Raw genomic sequence first — 25,142 nt, forward strand, 5'->3', positions numbered from 1 at the left:
AACAAGAGAATCCCTCAGACCTGGAGCAATACCAAAGAGGTAGGGATAAACTGGCTGCTAGGCTCTGTAAAAACAAACGGAAATACATAGACCTATATTTTATTCTAATTTTTGCAGATTTATACACCCAAGACGGCTTCTAAAAAAAGAACGATCGTTGACGAAAGACGTAATTTTAATGAAGCAGGGACAAATTTATATTTTTTTATTGAAGTTAAAGAAAAGCCTTTGTATTTAATCTGTCAATAGAGTATTTCTATAGTAAAGGAAAAGAACTTAAAGCGACATTATGCCACTGAGCACAAAACTAATTTGACTATCTTGGAGAGGAATTTCGGAATAATAAAATCATTAACTGGAGATCTTCACTCATCAAAGCATGATCACCCATTTACCGACAGCAAGCTTGTCAAAGAGTGTCTCAGCTATTGCGAAGGAAGTATGCCCAGAACAGGAAAATATTTTTGGATTCATTAACATCGCTGATAGAGCTTGCACCTGCCGCACCGAAGACTTGGGTGCTAACTTGGGTGAACAACTTAGTGACAAAGTGCAGTCTTTTATGTACTTCTCTCTTGCAAAGGGCGAAAGTACGGACGGGTGGGATACAGCACAATTTCTAATATTCGTATAAGGGGTTGATAAAAACTTCCATTTCTATGAGGAGCTATTTAAAATATACGGTCTTAATTGAACTACAAAGAGGGGGGGGGCTATTTCACAACTTGAAACAAGATCTGGTTTCATGCAGATTGAGCTGAGATAAATTAATCAGCATCACTACGGATGGCAAAAAAAACATGAGCGGTAATAGTAAAGTTGTTCTTGGGAGAGTCAACAGCAAACTTCTAGAGTCTGAGCCTGATGTTCTATATTCATTTCACTGTATTGCCCATCAAGAAGTATTGTGTTCCAAGGTGTTGTCGCGGAGAGAAATAAAGGATACCATTACATCTGCTATTAATTTTAAAAGAAAAGCTGAGCTTACTCGCAGACAGTTTAAAAAGTTTTTGGAAGGCTAAGCCTAGGATCAGTACTTCAACGATTTTTTATTTAGAGAAACAAATTTGTAGCTTCTCAATGCCGGTTTACAAGCAAAAAACAAATTTATATGCCAGATGTATTTAGATGTTAAGGCATTAGGAACGTTAAGGCATAAGGCATGCGTCAATACGCTAAAGTTTGATTTTTGTCCCAATTCTTTAAGAATGACTCCTGAAAGAGCGACTCGCTCTTTACGCTAAACTTTGACTCTGTCTTACAACTTTATTTTAAAAACGATAAAAAACTTTAGCGTAAAGAGCGAGGCGTTGAGGAGGGGACAGCTCCTTTCATATACGGAATAATTTCTGTTCGTTTTAAGTTTTAAGGTCGTTCCTTACTTTCAGTTAAAAATAACTTTTTTTTTATTTAATTTTTGAGCGTTTTTGAATTAATACAGGTTTTGATTTTGGCTCACCGTACATGAATAATTACAACAAAATTTTCATATTAATTTTACTTTTATTCAGTTAAATGGCTTTCTCGAAACTTGCTTAATTTTATTTACGAACGTTTTTATTAGCATTAAATATTCGTAATTTACGAATTAACTTACGTAACGAACTTCTATATTCATATATTCTTAATACGTATATTAGGGAGTTCGCCTCCTAGCCAATACCTTGCTCTTTAAGCTAAAGTTCGAATTTTGTTCCAATTCTTTAAAAGTGACCTCTTAATCGCAAAGGCCGTTAATTAGAATAAATAGCTCTTATGAAAGTATTAAAACATCTTTGGCTTTTAGAAAGTACTAAAAAGTGAGGTATGGACTAGGGGGTGAACCCAATCATATACATAATATTTTCTGTTCGCTTTGATTCGTGGTGTTGCTCATTACTTTCAGTTGAAAAAATTTGTTTTTATTTAATTTCTGGTCTTTTTTTTAAGAATGCTGGGAAATCTGGAAATCTTCATAGCAATGTCCTTTCTCCCATGAAACTTCCTTCATGGAAAGATCCTCCCACATAACATCAAAACTTAAAACGAACAGAAAATATTACGTGTATGATTGGGTTCACCCCCTAGTCAATACCTCGCTCTTTAAGCCAAAGATTTTTTAGTACTTTCATAAGAGCTATTTATTCCAATTAACGGCCTTTGTGATTAAGCGGTCATTTTCAAAGAATTGGAAAAAAATTCGAAATTTAGCTTAAAGAGCAAGGTATCCCCCTAATATACGTATTAAAGAACCCCCTAATATACGTATTAAAGATATATGAATATAGAAAAGTTCGTTACGTAAGTTAATTAGTAAGTTACGTATATTTATTACTAATAAAAACATTCATAAATAAAATTAAACAAGTTTCGAGAAAGCCATTTAACCAAATAAAAGTAAAATTAACATTCAAATTATTTTTTAATTATTCGTGTAGGGTTAGCCAAAATAAAAATCTACATTAATTTAAAAAAATCAGAAAGTTAAATAAAAAAAAACAAGTTTATTTAAACTGAAGGACAGGAGCGACATTAAAACTTAAAACGAGCAGGAATCATTCCGTATATGAAAGGGGCTGTCCCCTCCTCAACACCTCGCTCTTTACGTTAAAGTTTGACTTTCTCACAACTCTATTATTTTTTAATAAAAAACTTTAGCGCAAAGAGCGAAGCGTTGAGGAGGGGACAGCCCCTTTCATATACGGAATAATTTCTGTTCGTCTTAAGTTTTAACGTCGTTCCTTACTTTCAGTTAAAAAAAACTTGTTTTTTATTATTTAATACTTCCCAATAACCAATATCATATGTTAACATTGGGTAAAGTTCATAACTTTCAGCCCTACCTCCGGGGACTTCGGGGAATAAAGTCATCCTAAAATACAAAGTTATCACATTTTCGACCATGCTGAACAAAATGGCTATCTAAAAATTTTGATCGGGTTACTTTGGGAAAAAAATGTGCGTTGGAGGGGGCCTAGTTGCCCTCCATTTTTTTGGTCACTTAAAAAGTGCACTAGAACTTTCAACTTCCGTTCTTTTGAGCCCACCCCCGATATTCTAGGACCACTGGGTCGATACGATCATCCCTGAGGGAAAAAACAACAAATAAACACGAATCCGTGATCTTTCTTCTGGCAAAAAATGCAAAATTCCACATTTTCGTAGATAGGAGCTTGAAACCTCTACAGTAGGGTTCTCTGATACGCTGAATATGATGGTGTGATTTTCATTAAGGTTCTATAACTTTTAGAGGGTTTTTCCCCCTTTTTTCGAAAATCAGCCAAATTTTCTCAGGCGCTCAACTTTTGATGGGTAAGACTAAACTCGATGAAACTTATATATTTAAACTCAGCATTAAAATCTGATTCTTTTGATGTATCTTTTGGTATCAAAATCCCGTTTTCTAGAGTTTCGGTTACCATTGAGCCGGGTCGCTCCTTACTTACAGTTCGTTACCACGAACTGTTTGATGACTCCTGAATCAGAAAGGCTTTTTAATTTGAATAAAAAGCTTTTAAAAGTACAAAAAAAAATTAGTGTAAAGAGCGAGGTATTGACCAGGGGCTCATATACGTAATAATTTCTTTTCGCTTTAAGATTTAATGCTGCTCCTTACTTTCAGTTGAGTAAAAACTTTTTTGTTTTTTATTTAATTTCTGATCGTTTTTTAAAGAGTGCTGAGAATTCCGGCTTCCCCTCCTTGGAAAAGTCCCTTTCTCCAAGAAAAATTCCTCCATGGAAAGTTCCTCCCACGTAACCCAACCCCGATTCCCAACGCTCCCCCCCCCCCATGTGATCACTTCAGGGAAAAAACAACAAATAAACACGCATCCGTGATCTTTCATCTGGTAAAAAAAAAATGCAAAATTCCACATTTTTGTACATAAGAGCTGGAGACCTCTACAGTAGGGTACTCTGGTATGCTGAATTCTCTGATCTGGAGTGATTTTCATTAAGATCACTTGATGTTTCTGGATGGTTTCCCGCCTATTTCTAAAACTGGGCAAATTTTCTCAGGCTCTCAACTTTTGATGGGTACCATTAAATTTGATCAATTTTACATATTCTGCATAAGCATCAACATTCGATTCTTTTGCGGTATCTATTGTTATCAAGACTCTGTTTCTTATAGTTTCGGTTACTATTGAGCCGCATCGCTCCTTACTTACAGTTCGTTACCACGAACTGTTTAAAAATACAAGCTAATGTAAAAAAACTTGTAAGTCAAATGCAACAACAAAAATCTCATTAATTGTATTAAATACAAAAAAAGTCGTAAAAATATACATTGAACGTTTCAATTTTAATACGTTTTGTAAACGCTTTTGTACATAAATATTGTAGATATACTATAATCATTATGGCATACCTACAATACTACATTGCAGTGTAATGACATCTGACCTAAGTGCACCCCGAATAATATCCCCACATAAAATTTGGCCCTTTTGCAACAAAAGGTTGCCAACCCATGTACTAATATATGGATGTGAGACATGGTCATTGACAAAACAGTCTGAAAACGAATGCAAGGTTTAAAATAGTTGCGTCCGGCTTATTCTGGATATCCACTGGTCTGATAGGATTACGAGAAGCTTTATACGTGAAAAAAAAGCATTGAAAATCAATTGAAATTTGAATTGAAATCTGAATTGAAAATGAAATTCAATTTGAATTGAAAATCAAGTATTTTGCAGTAGGCATCAAGACATGGCTAATTGTAGAAAAAGCCAAGACAGATAGTCCAAGCAATAGAGAGGCAAATGTTTAAATGGCGGGAATAAGTATGACTCTCTTATTGGACAAATACTTGTGTGTTAGTTTTTTGGAAAGGCACGCCTGCCTAGAGTCTCAGGCAGGTTGACCAGGAATTTAGAATTGACATAGGACCGTTAGATTGCCTGGAATGAGAACCAAACAAGGCACGCCCGCCTATGGTCTTAGCAAGGTTGAACAAGAATCTAGAATTGACACAGGACCATTAATTTACTTGGAATGACAGTCAAACAATCGTTTAAAGCCATCTTCATCTTCCAAATAGTATCTATTCAATGCCTCAGCTCAGTCAATCATTCTGAGCAAATTTCAACTTTTTCACAAATTTTTCAAGTTTTGGGCCACTTGCCTGAGACTCTGGGTAGGTGGGCACCTCCAAAAATTGTTCCAAATTCCTCTCTCGCCTTAGAACTTATTCAGGGACGCATAAAGCCGTGAATGGTTAGACTGTTTCCCTACCGGTAAGCATGCGCTACACACATACCAACAATAATTTTTTTTTCATTTTCACATGTTATACCAATCTAGCCCATGTCCATCGCTTAGCATTCACACCTTTTGGAAAGGCTACATTAGCGGGTACATCTTTCCTTCACTTGTGGCCGCTCGTCAGAGGTCGTTGTGAAAGGCACCATTATCACCTTTCGCACCAACTGGCGGGGGAGGAGTTAAACATAAGTAAGTAAAATTTCTGGGTGAAATTACTTTCTTAAGTTTTAAATATTGGTTCTTAAGGAACACGGTTTTGGTAGAACCTAGGACCGTAAGCATCAAACTCATTAGGAACAAAAACTTCGCTAGGATATGTTTACTGGACTGTTCTACCATTTTCAGCAAGATGGCCATCTCAAAATTTAGGTCTGATATTACATGGGTTATTGGGGAATAGGAAGCACAAAGAGCACAGTAGGGGGGTAGCCACCCCTTAGCTACTTTTCGTTCTGAAAAAAGAGTACTAGCACCACGATTTCAGATCAAATGAGCCCCCTCAAAAATTTTTATGACCACCCTTCCATACAAATCCACCGGAGAAAAATAAAACATGGAAGGCACAATACTAAGGCGATGGTAGAACGTTGTCTCAGATAATATTCAATAAACCTAGTTGTTGAATTGCAACTAGCGTGTATTTTGTACGCGTGTTACCGTATTTATTTAGCTTTATCTTTCCCCGAGCTACATAGTTGTGGATAAAATCGGAATTGGACGTTACAGTGCCAGTATCGAATCCTTTTGAAAACAAAAACGGTGGAAGCTTAAACAGCAGTTTTCCTAACCAATGAATCTAGCAAAAAATTGCAAAGATATAGCAGTTACAGACAGTAATTAGCAGCAAATTAGGGTTAATCTGAAATTTCGAACTAATTTCTTGCAATGTCAGTTTTCTGTCTCTGTAAACGAAGAAGTTAAGGAAAACCCCAGGGGTGTGTTGGGGGGGGGACAAGGGAGGCGAGTTGCCCCCAAATTTTGTGGCGAAAAAAATTACTATATATCCTATGCCCCTTGACTATCCGGATATGCACCCCTCTTGCCCCCCTCCCCGCAATAAAAATGCTGGATATTCGCCTCTGGAAAAAACCATATAATCCATAGGTCTAAAATCTTCTTTCTTACCAACAGGGGTGACTATGGTGTGGCTTTGGAATTATTATATGATAATATTTGTCTGCTTCATGACTGGTTCACTGGGGCTTATTTCCCCAGTAAGCTTGTCTATCCATTAAAGCGCAGATGCGACGTTTTTTCACTGGTTATATCATAGGCAGCGCAATAGCGCTGCCTAAGTAAAGAACGATGTTGACACAATGTATTATTTATTTATTGTGTTAGACCAGGGCACTTCGTATCGAAGGAGTTGTCATAGAAACTTCGAAAAAGGCTCATTCGATTGGAAATTGGAGTGCCTAGTGCCCTTTTTAATAGTCTAAAGTGATTGGAGGGCAACAAGCCCCCCCCCCCACGCCCATCATTCCCCCAAACACATCCAAAAAAAATCTTGAAATAGCCATTGTTTTCAGTGTATTTGATTTCCAGATAGAAAATATATTTTTTAGGGAACACTTCCCCACAACCCTCAGGGTAAGGGTTTAAAGTTATGCCCTGGGGGCATATAAGAACGATTTCTGCACAATGTATTATTTATTATTTTTATCATTTAGACCAGGGCTCTTCGTATCGAAGAAGTTGTCGTAGAAACTTCGAAAAGGGCTCATTCAATTGGAAATTCGAGTGGCTTGTGCGCTTTTTAATAGTCGAAAGTGATTGAAAGGCAAGTAACACCCCTTCCACGCCCACCATTTCCCAAAACACATCAAATCAAAATTTTGAGATAGCCATTTTGTTCAGCATAGTTGATTCCTTGATAGAAAACATGTTTTTGAGGAGGTCACTCCCCCACAACCCTCAGGGCAAAGGTTGTAAGTTATGCCCTGGGGGCACATAAGAACGATGTTGGCACAATGTATTATTTATTATTTTTTTCCCCTTAGTCCAGGGCACTTCGTATCGAGGAAGTTGTCGTAGAAACTTTGAAAAAGGCTCATTCAATTGGATATCGGAGTGGCTTGTGCCCTTTTTAATAGTCGAAAGTGACTGGAAGGCAACTAACACCTCTTCCCAGCCCACCATTTTCCAAAACACATCCAATCAAAATTTTGAGATAGCCATTTTGTTCAGTGCAGTTGATTTCAAGATATAAATTATGTTTTTGAGGAAGACACTCCCCCACAGCCCTCAGGGCAAGGGTTTTAAGTTATGCCCTGGGGGCATATAAGATTTTTATAGAAGGCGTTGTCGTAGAAACTTCAAAAAGCCTCATTCGATTGGATATTCAAAGGGCTAGTGCCTTTTATCATAGTCAAAAGTAATTGGAGGGCAACTAACCCCCCTCTCACGCCCACCTTTTCCCCAAACACATCTCACGCCCACCTTTTCCCCAAACACATCCAATCAAAATTTTAAGATATTTTGTTCAATGTAGTGAAAAGTTCTGTAAATTAGGTCTTTGAGGATGACAACCCCCCCCCCCCACAGCCCTCAGGGCAAGGGTTTTAAGTTATGCCCTGTTGGCATATAAGGTTTTTATAGAACGCGTTGTCGTAGAAACTTCAAAAAGGGCTCAATCGATTGGAAATTGAAATGGCTAGTGCCCTTTTTAATAGTCGGAAGTGATTGGAAGGCAACTAACAATCCTTCCACGCCCACCATTTCCCCAAAAACATCCGATCAAAATTTTGAGATAGCCATTTTTTTCCCATGAAGTTTAAAGTTCAGGAAATTATACCTTTGATTAGAACACTCCCCCCACTGTCTTCAGGGCAAGAGTTATAAGTTATGCCATGGGGGCATATAACTTTTTATGGAAATATTTGTCGTAGAAACTCGAAGAAGGGCTCATTCGATTGGAAATTCAAAGGACTAGTGTCCTTTTTAATAGTCTCGAAAGTTATTTGAGGGCAACTAACCCCCCTCTCTCGCCCACCTTTTCCCCAAACACATCCAATCAAAATTTATGATATTCATTTTATTCAACGTAGTTGAAAGTTTTGGAAACTAGGTATTCAAGGATGACAACACCTCCACCCCCACAGCCCTCAGGGCAAGGGTGGTAAGTTATGCCCTGGGGGTATATAAGGTTTTTTATAGAAAGCGATGTTGTAGAAACTTCAAAAAGGGCTCATTTAATTAGAAATTGAAAGGGCTAGTGCCCTTTTAATAGCCGAGAGTTATTGAAGGGCAACTAACCCCCTGTCACGCCCACCATTTCCTCAAACACATCCAATAACAATTTGAGATATTCATTTTGTTCAACGTAGTCGAAAGCTCTGGAAATTAGGTCCTTTAGGATGATAACCCCATCAGAGCCCTCAGTGCAAGGGTTGTAAGTTATGCTCTGGGGGCATATAAGGTTTATATAGAAAGTTGTTTAGAAATTTCAAAAAGGGATCATTTGATTGGAAATTGAAATTGCCCTTTTTAATAGTCGAAAGTGAGTGGAGAGTAATTAACCCCCCTCTCACGCTCACCATTTCACCAAACACATTCAATCAAAGTTTAGAGATAGCCATTTTGTTCAACGTAGTTGAAAATTCTGGAAATTATGTATTTAGGGAGGACAAACCCCCCAGAGCCCCCAGGGCAAAGGTTGTAAGTTATGCCCTGGGGGCATATAAGGCTTTTATAGATAAGAGTTTCGTAAAAACTTCAAAAGAGGCTCATTCAATTGGAAATTGAGAGGGCTAGTACCCTTTTTAATAGTTGAAGTGATTGGAGGGTAACTAACCCCCCTCTTACGCCCACCATATCCCCAAACACATCCAATCAAAATTCTCAGATAGCCGTCTTGTTCAACGTTGCAGAAAGTTCCGGAATTTAGGTCTTTGAGGAAGACATCCCCCCCCCAGCCCTCAGGGCGGGGGGTGTAAGTTATGCCCTGGGGGCATGTAAGGTTTTTATTGAAAGACTTGTCGTAGAAACTTCAAAAGGGCTCATTTGATTGGAAATTGAAAGGGCTAGTGCCTTTTTTAATAGTTGAAAGTCATGGGAGAGCGACTAACGCCCCTCTCGCGCCGACCATTTTCCCAGACACATCCAATCAAAATTTTGAGATAGCCATTTTGTTTAACGTAGTTGAAAGATCTGGAAATTAGGTCTTAGAGGATGATAACAATCCTCACAGCCCTGAGGGTAAAGATTGTAATTTATTCCCTGGGGGCATATAAGGTGTTTATAGAAAGCGTTGTCGTAGAATATCAAAAAGGACTCATCCGATTGGAAATTGAAAGGCCTTGTGCCATTTTGAATAGTCGAAAGTTATTGGAAGGCTGGACATTTTTATAGTAAAGATCGATGTGGGTATAATGTGTTATTTTTTTGTTGTTGTTTTTGTTTAGACCAGAGCACTTCGTATCGAAGAAGTTGTCATAGGAACTTTGAAAAGGGCTCATGAGATTGAAAACAGAAAGAGCTGATTCTCTTTTTAATAGTCGAAAGTGATTGCCCAAACACATCCAATCAAAATTCTCAGATAGCCGTCTTGTTCAACGTTGCAGAAAGTTCCGGAAATTAAGTCTTTGAGGATGACACCTCCCCCTCCGACCCTCAGGGCGAGGGTTGTAAGTTATGCCTTGGGGGCATATAAGGTTTTTATTGAAAGACTTGTCATAGAAACTTCAAAAGGGCTCATTTGATTGGAAATTGAAAGGGCTAGTGCCTTTTTTGATTGTTGAAAGTGATGGAAGAGTGACTATCGCCCCTCTCACGCCAACCATTTTCCCAGACACATCCAATGAAAATTTTGAGATAGCCATTTTGTTTAACGTAGTTGAAAGTTCTGGAAATTAGGTCTTAGAGGATGACAACAGCCCTCACAGCCCTGAGGACTGTAATTTATTCCCTGGGGGCATATAAGGTGTTTATAGAAAGCGTTGTCGTAGAATATCAAAAAGGACTCATCCGATTGGAAATCGAAAGGCCTTGTGCCCTTTTGAATAGTCGAAAGTTATTGGAAGGCTGGTCATTTTTATAGTAAAGATAGATTTGGGTATTATGTTTTTTTTTTTTTTTTTTGTTTTTTTTTAGACCAGGGCACTTCGTATCGAAAGAGTTGTCATAGGAACTTTGAAAAGGGCTCATGCGATTGAAAACAGAAAGAGCTGATTCTCTTTTTAATAGTCGAAAGTGATTGGAGGGAAACTAATCCCCCTCCCACCCCCACCCTTCCATTTGCCTTTATGTTTAAAAACTAAATGATGCCTAAAGATTAAATCAAAATAAACTGAGTTAATGCTAATTCCCAATAAGGTATCTCAGCAGTATACCAAGAACGACTGAGGGTATTATGTTTAAACTTTCGGGGCTACTTCTGCTATTACAATTTAACCAAATCAAAAAAGCGTAAGTGTATGCAAGCTATCAAAGAAAGTAAAAAGATTTTCTTGCAAATGGTATCAAGTTTTCCATTTCAGGTCAACTAGAGGAGGTATGAAACTAAATTAAACACTACTGTTTGTGTCCAGATTTTTAAAAGGGTGTATATTGTTAAAAATTGCTGAAAATATTTCTCCAGCATACTTAATAGCAGGCCAAGTATAAATTCTTAAAAAAACAAAAAGATTTAAAGTATTATTTTCTTTTTCCCTGAAAAGACTATGTCAACATAAAACTAACAGGAATTAATAAAAAAAACTTTTTCACAAAATAAGCTTTTCAAAGAAAAGTAAAGAACTCCATTAAACAAAAAATGAGCAAAAATAAAATCAAATAATCTACCAAGCGTGAAACTACCAGAAATCAACATCGATGAATAAATGAAACCCAAAACGAACAGAAATTACAATAAATGAACTGAATGAGCCGAGTCAAACTCAAAAAGAGCATAAATTAACATAATTTGGGCTCAAAACCCCTATGCCTTCCCAAGGCCAGAAAATAATTTGTACTTTACTGAAAAAAATCCAAATGAATGTGCATTGTCAGTTTAATATATATACACTGATATTTAGCAATCAAAATGTTAATATTATTTGATTTATTAAAGTTATAAAAGTAAAAACTTTTATATTTTTGTTTATGGCAAACGGTCTCGTTTGCCATAAAAGCTGAAATCGAAATGTCGAGTACAAGTTTTATTCCTTTACTTAAAAACTAAAAAATCAAATTTGTCTTCAACAATTATCTTTTATCTTTTACTGAATTTTTTAATTTTTTTGAGTTTTTTTTGTATTTGTTTTTTTTTAAGATGTATACATATATACTGGAATTCGTCTTCTGCGGTTCAACGACAAATTCGTCAGACCAGAGCAGCACAGCTGCCGTGATGACGGAATCAGGTTCCGCAAATTATTATAATAGGTACACCAGAGGACTTTCCTCTCTTAAGAACGTTCTTAAGTCTTACTCGTCGCCGCAGAAAATATCCACAGAAACATTTTACTCGTCGTCCCAGTTACAACTCGTCGTCACTGGGGTTTATTTTCCTAGTAATCTATTAAAGCACAGCTACGAGGTTTTTTCACTGGTTATATAGTCTTGACATAACACGTTGAAGCTATGAAATGTTTAATAATTAATAGTTTCGTTTAAAATCGAAAATAAAAAGAATGAAATTGAATAAAAACGCAACTTTTTGCACTTTCCCTTGGTTCTGAGTTAGTTGGCTACTTAGTTAGCACTGCCTTGATGATAGTAAGGTATTATTCCCTGGCACTCATCGCTTCTTCTACAATGATAAGGGGCACCAAACGAGCAAGCAGAAGTTGAGCCTGAAAATATTTTACCAAAATAACTTTGTGACTATTGTGGAGGAATTCTTCATGGGGGAAGAGAATTTCCATGAAGGGGCTGCAGCATTTTCCAGCATTGTTTAAAAAACAATCAGGAATTAAATAAAAATACAAGTTTTTTTCAACTGAAAGTAAGGAGCAACAGTAAAACTTAAAACGAACAAAAAATATTATGTATATAAGGGAGTTCATCCCCTCCTCAATACCTCGCTCTTTACGCTAAGGTATTTTTAGTAACTTCAAAAGAGCTATATATTCTAATTAAACGGCCTTTGTGAATCAGTGGTCATTCTTAAACAATTGGAACAAAATTCGAACTTTAGCGTAAAAAGTGAACTATTTACGAGAGGATGAATCCCCTCATATTACGTGTATGAGGGAGTTCGTCCCCTCGTTAATATCTCGCTCTTTACGCTAAAGTTCGAATTTTGTTAAATAATGGCCGATATAGACAATAATTTAGTTGTGTTATTTTTCGGCCAATCTTAGCATTTAAGTTTAGGTCAAGCAGCTTAATACGCGGTAATAAACTTGATACGAACAGAAAATATTATGTATTTGAGGGGGATTGCTTCTCCTCAATAGCTCGCTCTTACGCTAAAGTTTTTTTTTATTTTTAAAAGAGGTAATTACTCTAATTAAACAGCCTTTGTGATTCAGGGGTCATACTTGAATAACTGGAACAAAAATCAAATTTAGTTCATTATAAGGTTATTATTAGTTGAAAGAAAGTAAAATTAAAATGCAAACAATTCAAAACCTGCATTAATTCAAAAACGTTGAGAAGTTAAATAAAAAAACAAGTTTTTTTTAACTGAAAGTAAAAAGCGAGATTAAAACTTAAAACGAACAGAAATTATTCTGCATATGAAAAGGGCTGTCTCCTCCTCAACGCCCTGCTCTTTACGCTAAAGTTTGACTCTCTCACAACTTTACGTTTTAAAATAATAAAAAAAAGCTTTAGCGTAAAGTGCGGGGCGTCGAGGAAGGGACAGCCCCTTTCACATACCGAATAATTTCTGTTCGTTTTAAGTTTTAATGTCGCTCCTTACTTTCAGTTAAAAAAAAACTTGTTTTTTATTTAATATTATATAGAACGATGTTAATTTGAGAGTCGTTTTAGACATATATAGGCTATAATTTGTTTAAAAAAGGGATTCCCAAAGTTGTAGATATCTATTCCTTGGGGTTTATATTCCTTTCCCAGGGGATCGACATAAGTGAAAACTGGTTTTTAGGGTCGACAAGATTTGAAAGTCGACCCTTTTATTCAGCCCAAAATCATATGCGATACTTTCAAGATGCTGTATAAGTTGTGTTACGTGTACCAACCAAAAGGTGACCGAGTCTCAGAAATCATGCGTGCCAGGTAGCACGTACCAGTAGTATCAGGCATGGCTTAACTGTGTCAAGCGGGGCTGAACTGTGCCAAGTATGGTGTAAATGTAGCAAGTGTAGCGGTACTGTGTCAAGTGTGGTGGAGCTCTGCGGCACAGGTGTCGTTCCAAGATATACACCAGATGGTGGGAAGTCGACCACCTCTCGGTACAACTTGTTATAACAATGACTATCAAGCCAATAAGCGTGCAGAATTTTTACAAGATAAAAAACTTGGCGAGTCAGTAAGCATCGACAAGTTCGTGCAAGTTAAACAGTTCGGGCGTACAAGTCTAACATTCAAGTTTTGAATTTCCGATACAGTAAAGCTGAAAACATGGGCCAAGAGCTGCTTTTTGTTACATATTTAGAAGATGATGCCAGGGAAGAATTGATTATACAGGCCGTGGGACTTCTTTTTTCCTGAGTAAGATATTCCATGGAAGAAAATTATTTCTGTTACGACTGATAGTGTACCATCAATGGCTGGTCGTCATCGGGGTTTTACAACTTAATTAAAGTAATAACTACCTGATGCACTACCCATTCATTGCGGGATTAATAGACAGCATTTAGCAGCAAAAATTTTAGTCCTAGAATAAACCAGTCTTTGCAATATGTTATATATAATGTCAACAATATTTGAAGCAATTCTTTGAACTTTCAGTTATTTGCTCAGCAAAGGGAGGAATACACTAAAGTCTTTACTTTGTGACATCTGCACACTGAAGTTCGTTGGCTGTCACTAGGGCTCTTACTTTGCAGTTGTTTTTTTTAGCTAGTTCTTAATCTGCGTGGGAGATTGCGCAAGAAAGGATCGGAAATTAAAAAAAAATTTGACCAACTGTAAAAAAGATATTTATTGCTTAACTGATATCTTTGGTAAGTTTAATAAAGTTAATTTGCACCTTCAAGGTGACAACAATTTTTTGATTGAATTACATAAATAATATTGGCCTTTTTGGGAAAACTTATGTTTTATAAGTAAAAATCAAGCAGAAAAGAATATTCAGAGTTTCAGCATTTGTCAAAATTACCAAAAATACTTCAAAACGATGCCACTCACTTCGAAGCACTACTCGAGGATTTGTATAATGTCCTTTTTTTATGTTGATCTAATTAAAATTTTCGGCCACAAAGACATTTCAATTACAGTTTCAGAGCCAATAGATTCTCAACTAGACACAATTCAGGTTGTATTGATTCTTGACGCCCTATTTTTATTTTTTAGACAACAAGTCAGTATACTTTTTAGTAATTGAGCTCAAAATGTATTTATATAAGTAAAAAACTGAAACAAATTCTATACAATGAGATGTTTACATTGAAATTCTCAATCAAAATTCGTCCACATCCAAGGTTTTCACATGAAAGGCTCAGTACTGCTTCAGCCCTACAGAAAGCCAACAATTATGCAGATTTTCATTCCTTTTATTTTCCTTGTCCCTGTCGATCAATCCAAAATTCTGTAGTGCAACTATTATTGAGGTTTGTTGTAAAATTTTGTCCAAAAATAAACAACAAGTCCGGATCTTATCTTATTTAATGTGAAGAAAAACTGTACAAATATTCTTACTTAACCAATAAAAAAAATAAAACGGCAAAGAAAAAAGCAATAAAAATTAATTAGAAACATTTTTTCCAGAAATTTAGTTTTTCCAAAAAAAAATCTCAATTAAAAAACGAGCAGAAATAAAGTATATAATTATTCAAAAAAAAAATACTTTTCCTGGGAAATTAATGACTTTCTATCAAGGCCGTATCCAGGGGGGGGGGTACCCAGTTTGAAATTTTTGACCGAGTCGGAAATTAGTCTAAAAAATACCTGTAAAGACAAAACTTTACCAGAAAAAAATATGCTCCCACACTAAATCCTATTGTATTTTGTGGGTAAACGGTGCTTATCAGCTTACGCAATTAGGTAACCGTAGGTAACCCCATGTTCACCTGACCTTGCCTAGTAAATTAGGGTTAATATGCGCTATTATCCTTTTGCATTTTGTGGCATATAAAAATCCTATTGCAATTTTGTGGGTAAAAGGTTGTGATCAGCTTACACAATTAGGTAACCCCATGTTCACCTTATTATGCAAGGCCAGACCTTGCATAGTAAATTAGGATTAATGGGGGCTCAAGGTAAATGTTATATGAGAGTGCAAGAGTGTCAGTTCAGTTCAGTTCAATTTCGGACTTCGATAAGAGAAGAACGATTTTCAACATGAAGAGGAAGTGTGACATTACGTCATTTTTCGTGCCCAAGCGGACGAGGGATGTTTCTGACAGTAGCGTTAGCGGTACGTCTGCGGAGCATTCAGCTACACCTGTGGATCTGAAGGGCACTGGAGCAATCGTTGAAGCTTCTGAATCACGGACCCTGGAACCAACCACGACGCAACACGCACTTGCCATCCCAGTCTCTGTCGTTGTTTGCAAATGACATCGGTCGTTTTGTCAACAAATCATCCAGTCTCGATGTAAATTCTAAACTACGTTTGCTGAAGAGCCCTTGGACTCCAGATATCTCCTATATTTTTCCAGTATCCGAAAAACAGAAGCTGAAGTTTCAGTTAACTTGGCTCGCTCGTTTTAGTTGGTTGTCCTACTCTCCGTCTGAGGACGCTGCTTTTTGCAGATTTTGCTTTCCGTTCTCATTAGAAACAGCTGGAAATGGCTGCCACCAGTGCTTGGGGGATCTAGTCACCAAACCATTCAGGAACTGGAAAGATGTGATAGAGTGCTTCACAGCTCAACAAAAAGCACAGTTTCTTAGAAACTGCATCGTATCGGCTGAAAAATTCATTTCTGTCTCGGAGAAAAGGCAGGACAATATCGCGCACCAACTAGACGCGGCAAGGAAAGCGCAGGTTCAAGAAAATCGCCAGAAGTTGCGACCAATTGTTGAGACGGTGATATTTTGTGGGCGGCAACAGCTTGCCCTTCGTGGTACTAACGATTCCAGCCCCATTTCAGTCTCGGATCCAGAACCTTCCCACAATGATGGCAACTTCCGAGCACTACTGCGGCCGAGGGCGAGACACGGTGACGATATTCTGAAGAACCATCTTCTTTCTGCGGCTGGAAATGCCACATATCTTTCTCCCATCATCCAGAATGGTATTATTGCCGCATCCAGGGAGCTTCTTCAGCTGTCTATTGTGGAAAGAGTAAACGCAAGTCCATGCTTTTCGGTGCTTGTCGATGAAACGGCGGACGTTTTGAACAAGGAGCACCTGTCTGTTTGCATCCGCTACACATTCAAAGGGAGCCTGCATGAGGACTTCCTTGGTTTTACCCCAGTTTCTGATTTGACTGGACAAGGTCTAGATTCATCAATCCTGTGATTTCTCAAAAGCCTTGGTCTTAGTCTGAATAAGATGGGTGGTCAGGGATATGACTATGAAGCAGCGATGAGTGGGCAGATCAGGGGTGTCCAGGCTGTTATACGTGAAAAGTATCCGAACGCGCTTTACGTCCATTGTAGTGGGCACAGTCTCAACTTGGTCATCTCTTCTGTATGATCTATTCTGGCGTTTAAGCATTTCCTTGGTGTCTTGTCACAAATCGTCAGTTTTTACCGTACTTCCCCACTCAGGACACATAATTTAAAAGAAAAGATCAATGAAATACTACCGCATTTAAGGTGACATAGTTTAAATTGACTCTGCGAAACAAGATGGGTGGAGCGCCTCGATTCAGTCGTGTGTTTTCTTGAGCTGTACCGACCAATCCTGCGATCCCTGGAAGCTCTTGACGAGAAAGGAAATGCAGAAACTTCTACAAAAGCGGCGCAGTTGCTGGACACGATGAACCAGTCGTAATTTGTTGTGTGTCTCCATGTGGTCAAAGAGATTTTCTGCCTTACGCTTCCACTGTGCAAGACTCTTCAGTCAGTTGACTGTGATTTGACAGCTACATGCAGGCACATTGAATCTGTTCTTTCAAAAACAAAGGAAATGCGAGGAAATACTCCTACTGCTTTCACGTCTATTTTCGACGAAGCTCAGCGTTTTGCCAGCGACTTAGGACTGAAGATGACTCGTCCAAGGACGAGAGGTGGCCGGAGTATGCATGCACATGATCCAGACCTTCTCAACCACTATAGAACATCACTCTTTATACTTTTCATGGACCACTTAACTTACGAGCTGAAACAACAATTTGTACTTCACCAAAGACTTCTGTTAAATCTCAAGATCCTTTCTCCTGCCAAAATTGTCTCTGTCAGTCTGAAGGCATTAAACTTGGAGTCATTGGTTGAATTGTATGGCAATATTCTTCCCGAGCCAGACTGTCTGAAGCAAGAAATTGAGCTATGGCACATCAAGTGGGAGAATGTTCCGGTATCAGAGAGGCCTACTTGTGCTGTGTCTTCGCTTCAGGCATGCGACGCCACCTTTTTTCCAAATGTTTTTCTTCTTCTGACTGTTCTTGCGACGTTACCTGTTAGCACTGCTACTCCGGAAAGAAGTTTCTCAACGCTCAGAAGGCTCAAAACCTGGCTAAAAAATTCAACAAGAGAAGAACGATTGAGTGGCTTAGCCCTCCTTGCAGTCCATAGGGACGTTGACATCTGCCCAGACAAGGTCATCGACATTTTTGCAGGGAAGAAAAATCGTCGCCTGTACTTTTAGCTAAAAATATTCGCCCGTACTTTTAGCTAAAAAAAAAAATATATATATATATATATATAGACTGCTTCTACTATTTGGCTTCTTTTTGCGTTCTGTTTTTGCTGTCTAAAAAAAAAAAAATTAGCTTGTAGGATTTAACTGTATGTAAATACTTGTCTTGTTTTTGCGTTTCTAAAAAAAAAAAAAAAAAAAAAAAAAAAAAAAAAAACCTTAAAGATACGAAAGTATGCCTAGTGGACGCGACCTCGTTCGCAAGGGGCGGACTAACGGTCTCGAGCTAACGTAATGTTGGTCGAGGATGTTAGAATAAGTCCATGGGAAAAAATCGGGTAGCCCCCCCCCCCGAACAAAAATCCTGGATACGGCCCTGCTTTCTATAGACAATTCCCAAACGAGCCTACCAGTGCAGCTTATTAGTTAAATTGTAAGCTTGACGGTTGCTTGCCTTCTCAAGTGTTCATTTGCTGCTAAAACATGCATTCCAAAGCTCCTAGTTTTACTAATTTCTTAACAATATTTAAACTGTTGTTTTTTGGGGTTTAGGGGGGGGGAGGTACCTAGGTTAGGTTACGTTACGTAGTTAATATATGCTATGCTTTACAGTTTTGGCAGTACTTATTTTGATTGAGCCGTATATTGAAAAAATTTAAGACAGGTTTTATTTTAATAAAGAATTTTATTTTTTTGTTTTACAAAATTACTGTAGGTTAGAGGCTTGCCATAAAAAAAGATAAATAAAGAAACATGACGCAGTAGGAACAACAGTTTTGTTAAATCATAAGAAAACACGTAGAATAGCCACTTGTCAAAATAACCTTTCACGTTAAATCAAACCTTTGGCACAGACTGAGGACAGGCCCAAACAACTCTCAAATAACATCGTAGATCAGAGTAACTTTTCACTTATAATTCAAATAAAATTCAAACAAAATAAGTGTAAAAAATTTTTAAAAGGTGGCGCAATGGCACCAGCTACATTATTTAATTTTTTCTTTCGACCAGGCTGCTTTGCATGGAAAGAATTGTAGCAGAGACTTTGGAGTGACTCATCCAATCTAAAATTGAAAGTTCTAGACTCCGTTTTAAGAGTTGAAAGTGATTGAAGAGAAAAAAAAACCTCAGGATCCTTTTTTAACTTCACACCTTCCTTAAACTCTCGGAGACATTCAATGAAAATTTTGAGATGTCGAAAACTCTAACAAATATACCCCTGAAAATAGTATCATCCCCCTACCCTCTGGGGTAAAGGCTGTAAATCACGCAAGCCTTCCATTGCTTATATATAAGTTTGATCATAGTTCTAATGTTGTCAGTAGTAAAGAACCATAAGTCTTCAATTGATTGTTTACTATTTTCTTTCCTCAGAGCCACTTCACATGGATGGACCATTCGTAAAAACTTTGGGGGAGTTCATTCGATTGAAAGTTGGAAGTTCTAATTTAATTATTAATTGTTGAAGATGATTCAAAGGCAGCCAGATTCACTTCCTTGCACTTGTTTGCTACCTGACTCCCTCCTTCTTAGCTTCCGAAGACATCTGGTCAAAATTTTGGGATATCAAGTTTGTTCAAAAAAGTCAAAAGAACCAACAAATATGCTTTCACGGATGACATGACCTCCCTTCGCCCTGGGATAATGGCATTATATAATACAAATTAGCAATCGGATAATGGCAATATAATACAAATAATTTGTATTATATAATACAAATTAGCAAAAATAAATTTGTATGATACAAATTTAACTAACTATTTCATAATGGAAATGGGAGGCTTGTGCAGCATCTCAGGAACGGGAATGTTGAGAGGGATGTTCAACTAAATCAAAAGATACTATGTAAATCCAGGTTGCTAAAATGGTATATCTCATATCTGTAATATCTTTAGTACGGCTAAGGGTATTAATTTAAATCTTTAAGGAATACTGAGAGAGATGTTGGAGTTAATAAAAAGACCCTGTGTGCATCTAGGTTGTCAAATCGGCCCATCTGAAATGGACCGCTCGGAACGGGAAATTCCAAGCTGTAGTGTCCTTTTTAGGAGTTATGTAGTGCCTTTCTAATTGCCCTCAATTAGAGGGCAACCAGACAACCTCAGCATTTGAACCAAATAGCCATTTGGATTGAAATAGTAACAAGATTTGATGAATATGTGCCCAGTGATGACATGATCCCCACAACCCGTTGGATGAGGATTGTAAGTCATCACATGTAAATGGCACACAACCAGCTCTCTTTCCTTGTACTGTTTGCTACCTGACTCCTCTCCCTCAGCCTTCAAATATATTTGATTAAAATTTTAGATATCCATTATATTAAAAATAGTCAAAAGGACCAGCAGATATGCCTCCAGGGACAACAAGGCCCCCGCAGGGAAATGGGTAATGGCCGTAAATAACACAATTTAGTAATTATTCAACCATGTGTTTGCGGGATGAAAACCACAACTGAAATGAATCCCTACTTTTGCTTTAGAAGATGTATCACTTTCTGGATGAATAACTTTAAGCTCCCTAATTTCTCAAAAAATATCTTTGGATATCAAGCATTGAGGATTAATGCATGTATGTATGTATGCATAAATTTATTGCCCATCATAAATGTAAAATACAACACTGATGGAGTATAAAGAAAGAAAATGGAAAGAAACAAATAAATTCTGACAAATACAAACAAAATCAAATCAAAGGAGAACTGACAAGAAGAAAAAAAATACATACAATGTCAATTGTATATAAGAACAAACATATTATAGGTGATGGACTATTCCAGAGGTGTTTTCACCAATAATTTGCCTCTAGCATCTCTCATTTCTTTTCAGCAGCATGGACACTCGACTAACAATTTCATACCGCGAGGATAGTGAGCTGTTATTAGTCCAGAGAGGCAGCCTTAGCAATACTTAATACTTTGGTGACTTCTAAATTAGGAGAAAATACCTCGGGAACTCCAAAAACTCTAAAGGGTCCTTGAGCAATTTGATAGAATAACGTATATCTCTTAGAATTTATAATCAAGAAAAATTGATCAATTACATCACTGCCATCATTCTGGAAGGGCAATGATAAATAATGGGTCTTCAGCTATCCAATGAAAAAAGTCAATTAGATTTTGACGCTTTTAAAGCTTATTTATGTTTGACACCTTGGAGCAGTAGTCCGTTATAAGTGAAAAGTATCTTATTACAGATCCATATGCATATATGCAGAAAAAGATTTAGAAGCTTCTGCATGATGCGGTAAAAATAACGCCTTCAAATATTTGTGTTTCCTATGGTCTTTCTTTGGTAAATATTTTATTAATTTTGTTTTCTTTGTGCTATTCCACTGTATATTTAAAGCGGATAATAAAATCCATTCATCTATTTATTCATAATGTGTTGAATTAGGTTATCAGCTCCAGAAGGACAACAAAAAGCTAGATCTATTGCTATCCAATTAAAAAGTTTGTAGATCTAAATTTTCAAAGTCAGAAGAAATGCAATTAATTAGATGACCACCTTGTCTATGGACAGTAGAGACTAGATAATCCGAGTTTTCTCCGAGGGAATGTTCGGAGGCTGCAGACTTGACGCGATGCAATGACACCAATTGTATCGAAATAAATGAGCTCGCTACAGTGCCGTATTTTTGTCACCTGAGTATTGATATTACATTTGTCTGTGGGGTAAAACTCTTGCAGAGGTTTAGCTCTGACAAGGAGAGGTTATAAAACACTTTATTAGTTCATATTTAAGAAAGATAGAGATTACCGTAGTGTGGGGACATCTGTCCGTAGGCGTTGATTGTCGTCAGCTGGTGCATTCCATGGATGCCTTCCAATTGATGGGAAGTTGCCATCTGCCAAATACAAATCAGAGATTTAAAATTTTTCGTGCCGCAAATTGCTTTCAAACCTAAGTCATATAAATCCATGGACATGAGAAGACACTTGACGTGGAACCTCGATTTAGAGGTAACAACTGGATGACATTCTTGCCACGCGATAAAATATTAAATTAAAAGAGGATATTTCGCTGTCAAGGTTCAGGATTTCCTTAAAAATTGTTGGATGAAATTAACGAGGTTGGTAATCCATGTAAATTTCTTGTTGTTTTCTTAGTTCAATATTTAGCTATGCTTGGCACTTAAAAATTTGCGCGAACTTCAAGAGCTTGTTGTCTGTTTGATTTGGGATATTTACGTTTAATCATTACTTTTTAGATATAGTTATATATTTTTGTATCAAACAAATGCTAACCCAGGGGCTACATTGCGTCTGTTTATATGGTCGCAGACCTATGTAGCAAATGCGAAACGTTTCAAGATTTGATTAGCGGCAGAGCCAGAGTAAAGCAAGCGATGGGTTGAAGGCAGCCACATGGCCAATTATTGCTTTCTTATAATTTTGCAGTTTTTGTGCTTGAAAAAAAGCTGGAAAAATAATTCCACTGCTAAGCTCTTAGTTTTAAGTAATTACGCCCCTTTTAATTACTCCAAACTACACAACTCCTGACTATCTTGCTCCACAAATACAATTTTCGTCACTTGAAGAATAAATAAAATGAAACATTTCTTATGCGTATATCTACTACTGATCAAACTAGTGTCACGTTTAAAGAAAGGCCAATATAGCCTTCTCAAAGGGTAGTCTAAGCTGACTTCTACACTAGAGGTCTCAATCTAGGGGTTTTGTCACTGGCGTAGCAAGGGGCTTGCGGACAACATAAGGTAGCTATCATTGCAGGGTAGCCAATTAATAAGAAATCTGCTCCAATTTGTATTTTTGCTTTTGCTTTCGTATAGTCTGTATTATGAAATATGCGATTGGATTTAGCTTCCACGAAAAATATATATTTTTATTTATTTATATATTGTATTATTTATTGTATTATATATTATATGTTATATTGTATAGTATATTATATTTTATATCATATTATATGTTAAATTATATTTTTATATTTATTTATTTTCGCCTGAATGAGTGTATTTGCCAACCATCACACTCTGCAGAATATATGACAAAATTAATAAGTTTTTCATTTAGCAAACGATTGCGGTTCTACTTACACACTGTTTGATTCCTTAATCAAACAAATTACAACAGTAGTTCTTTGATATATTAAATACAAAAAAGTTTTCTCAAATGAAAGTTAAGAGCAAAAATTTTAAAATAAAAAATTTTCAAATGCAATGGTTGTTGAATTGAAATAAGGAGCAATATAAAAATTTAGTTGAAAAACTAAAAAAGCTGATGTGCGCTTATACATCAAAGTATATGATAAATCTCAAACAGTTTTCTGCAATAAGAAGGGAGCCATTGCCCCACGGTACCCATATTCAGGTTTAGTCTAAATGAATGGCGGTGAAAGAGTGCCCCGCCCCCAGTCTATTCTATGCTATCTGAAGGCTCATGGAGATTTCAAAAATTTGGGCATTGACATGAACTCTTAAAACATCTAAAAACAGCATTACTTCCTCTGCAGCTGGAAGACGCAATAAACAGTTTTTTGAAACTTTTAAATCGATTAATTAGAATTTTCAAATTATATAAATTATATAACTTGTCAAATTATGTAACTAACGTTATATAATTTACGTATAACTAACGTTAACGTTAATACGTTAAATAAAATTAACATTAACGTTATACATAGTTATACGTTAAACGTATAACTAACGTTCCAAATTATATAACTTGGTCCTTGTTGGGGGAAAATCATTGTTTGGTGCCACAAAATGGCAAAAAACTTCCCTCTTCACATGAAACAATATTTTCGACCATTTAAAAAGGGCGACAGAGCTTTTAATTTTCACTTGAATGATTCCTCTCCCGATATTCTTGGACTATTGGTTTGAATCGGTCCCCTGGAAAAAAGCGAAAATAAAACAAACAAGCAAATAAACACGCATCTGTTATCCTATTCCTGAAAAAAAAATCCACATTTTCGTAGATAGAAGCTTGAAACTTCGGCAGCAGGGTTTCTGACATGCTAAATCAAACGGTATGACTTTCATTAGGATCACTGGACTTTATTGGGATATTTCCCGCTTTCTTTACGGAAACCTTGCAAATTTTCGTAGCTTTCGATTATTTTCGTAGTTATCGTAGCTCTAATATGTTTATTCAGCAAGATCAACACAAGAGCATTTTCCACAGGGAGACTTTGCCGTGAGGAGGGAATTTTCCGGATGGTGAACTTTCCAGGGGGAATTTTACGTGGGAAGAGCTTTCCATGGAGGTATCTTCCGTGAGGGAAGAAATTTTCCATGGAGGTGGAGCTGGATTTCTCGGCATTATTAAAAAATCAATGAAATAAAATAAACAAGTTTTTTCAACTCAAAGTAAGGAGCTATATCAAAACTTAAAACGAACAGCAATTATTTCGTATATGAGGGGGAGAATGCCATCCTCAATACCTTGCTCTTTACGCTATGCCTTGCACAACGACTCCTGAAACACAAGGGTCGTTCATTTAGAACAATAAGAGGCTTTTTAGAAAAATAATAAAAAATTTTAGCGTGAGGAGCAAGATGTTGAGAAAAGGGCAACTATTCTTATATACGTAATAATTTATGTTCATTTCAAGTTTCGGTGTAGTACCTTACTTTCAGTGGGAAAAAAACTTATTTTTTTAATTTAATTTTTAAAGAAGTGATTCCCTCACAGAAATAACACCAAAGGAGATCGATAGATTCATGTACGAAATATCCGGGCAAAGACTGAGAAGGCTTGTACTGAGTTTTGAAGTCTTGATGATGATAAGAACCGGGCTCTACCAAAAGTGAACCGGGCTCCACAGGACCACCATCCTGTTGACCACCATCCACAAATGTTACTCTCAAATAATGTAGTGTAAAATTAGAAGGTCCACTGGTAGAATTTTTTCGCATTTTTAAAATTTATACAAGGATACCCCCCGCCCTCGCCTTTTAAACTTTTCATGGAAAACTCCCAGGGTAAACTTCCCACCTTATGAAAAAATTTTCCATTGGAAAATCCCTCCATCGTCGAAGCTCCCCCTCCCCTCTGAAAAAATCATGTATGTTTCCTATTAACAAATGTTGCCCTCTAATCTTTTGTCTCACTTAAATAGCGAACTAGTACTTTTAATTT

At 36.9% G+C, this 25,142-nt stretch overlaps 1 protein-coding gene across 1 annotated transcript in view; it reads right to left on the bottom strand.

Annotated features, from left to right (window-relative positions):
- Positions 1-11,779: 11,779 nt before the first annotated feature.
- LOC148956016 (uncharacterized) overlaps positions 11,780-25,142 on the bottom strand; it is a 109,402-nt gene continuing 96,039 nt past the window's right edge. Inside the window, exons 6-7 of the mRNA XM_089093602.1 lie at positions 21,796-21,883; positions 11,780-12,017 (exon numbers count right to left, since the gene is read on the bottom strand). Of these exons, the coding sequence (XP_088949728.1) occupies positions 11,917-12,017; positions 21,796-21,883 (189 nt within the window). The 3' untranslated portion in view covers positions 11,780-11,916. The remainder of the gene's footprint in view (positions 12,018-21,795; positions 21,884-25,142) is intronic.

Source organism: Artemia sp. Qi Xiang Cuo, chromosome 1 (genome assembly GCF_049724085.1).
Source record: "Artemia sp. Qi Xiang Cuo chromosome 1, ASM4972408v1, whole genome shotgun sequence".
In the NCBI taxonomy this organism is placed as follows: Eukaryota; Metazoa; Arthropoda; class Branchiopoda; order Anostraca; family Artemiidae; genus Artemia; species Artemia sp. Qi Xiang Cuo.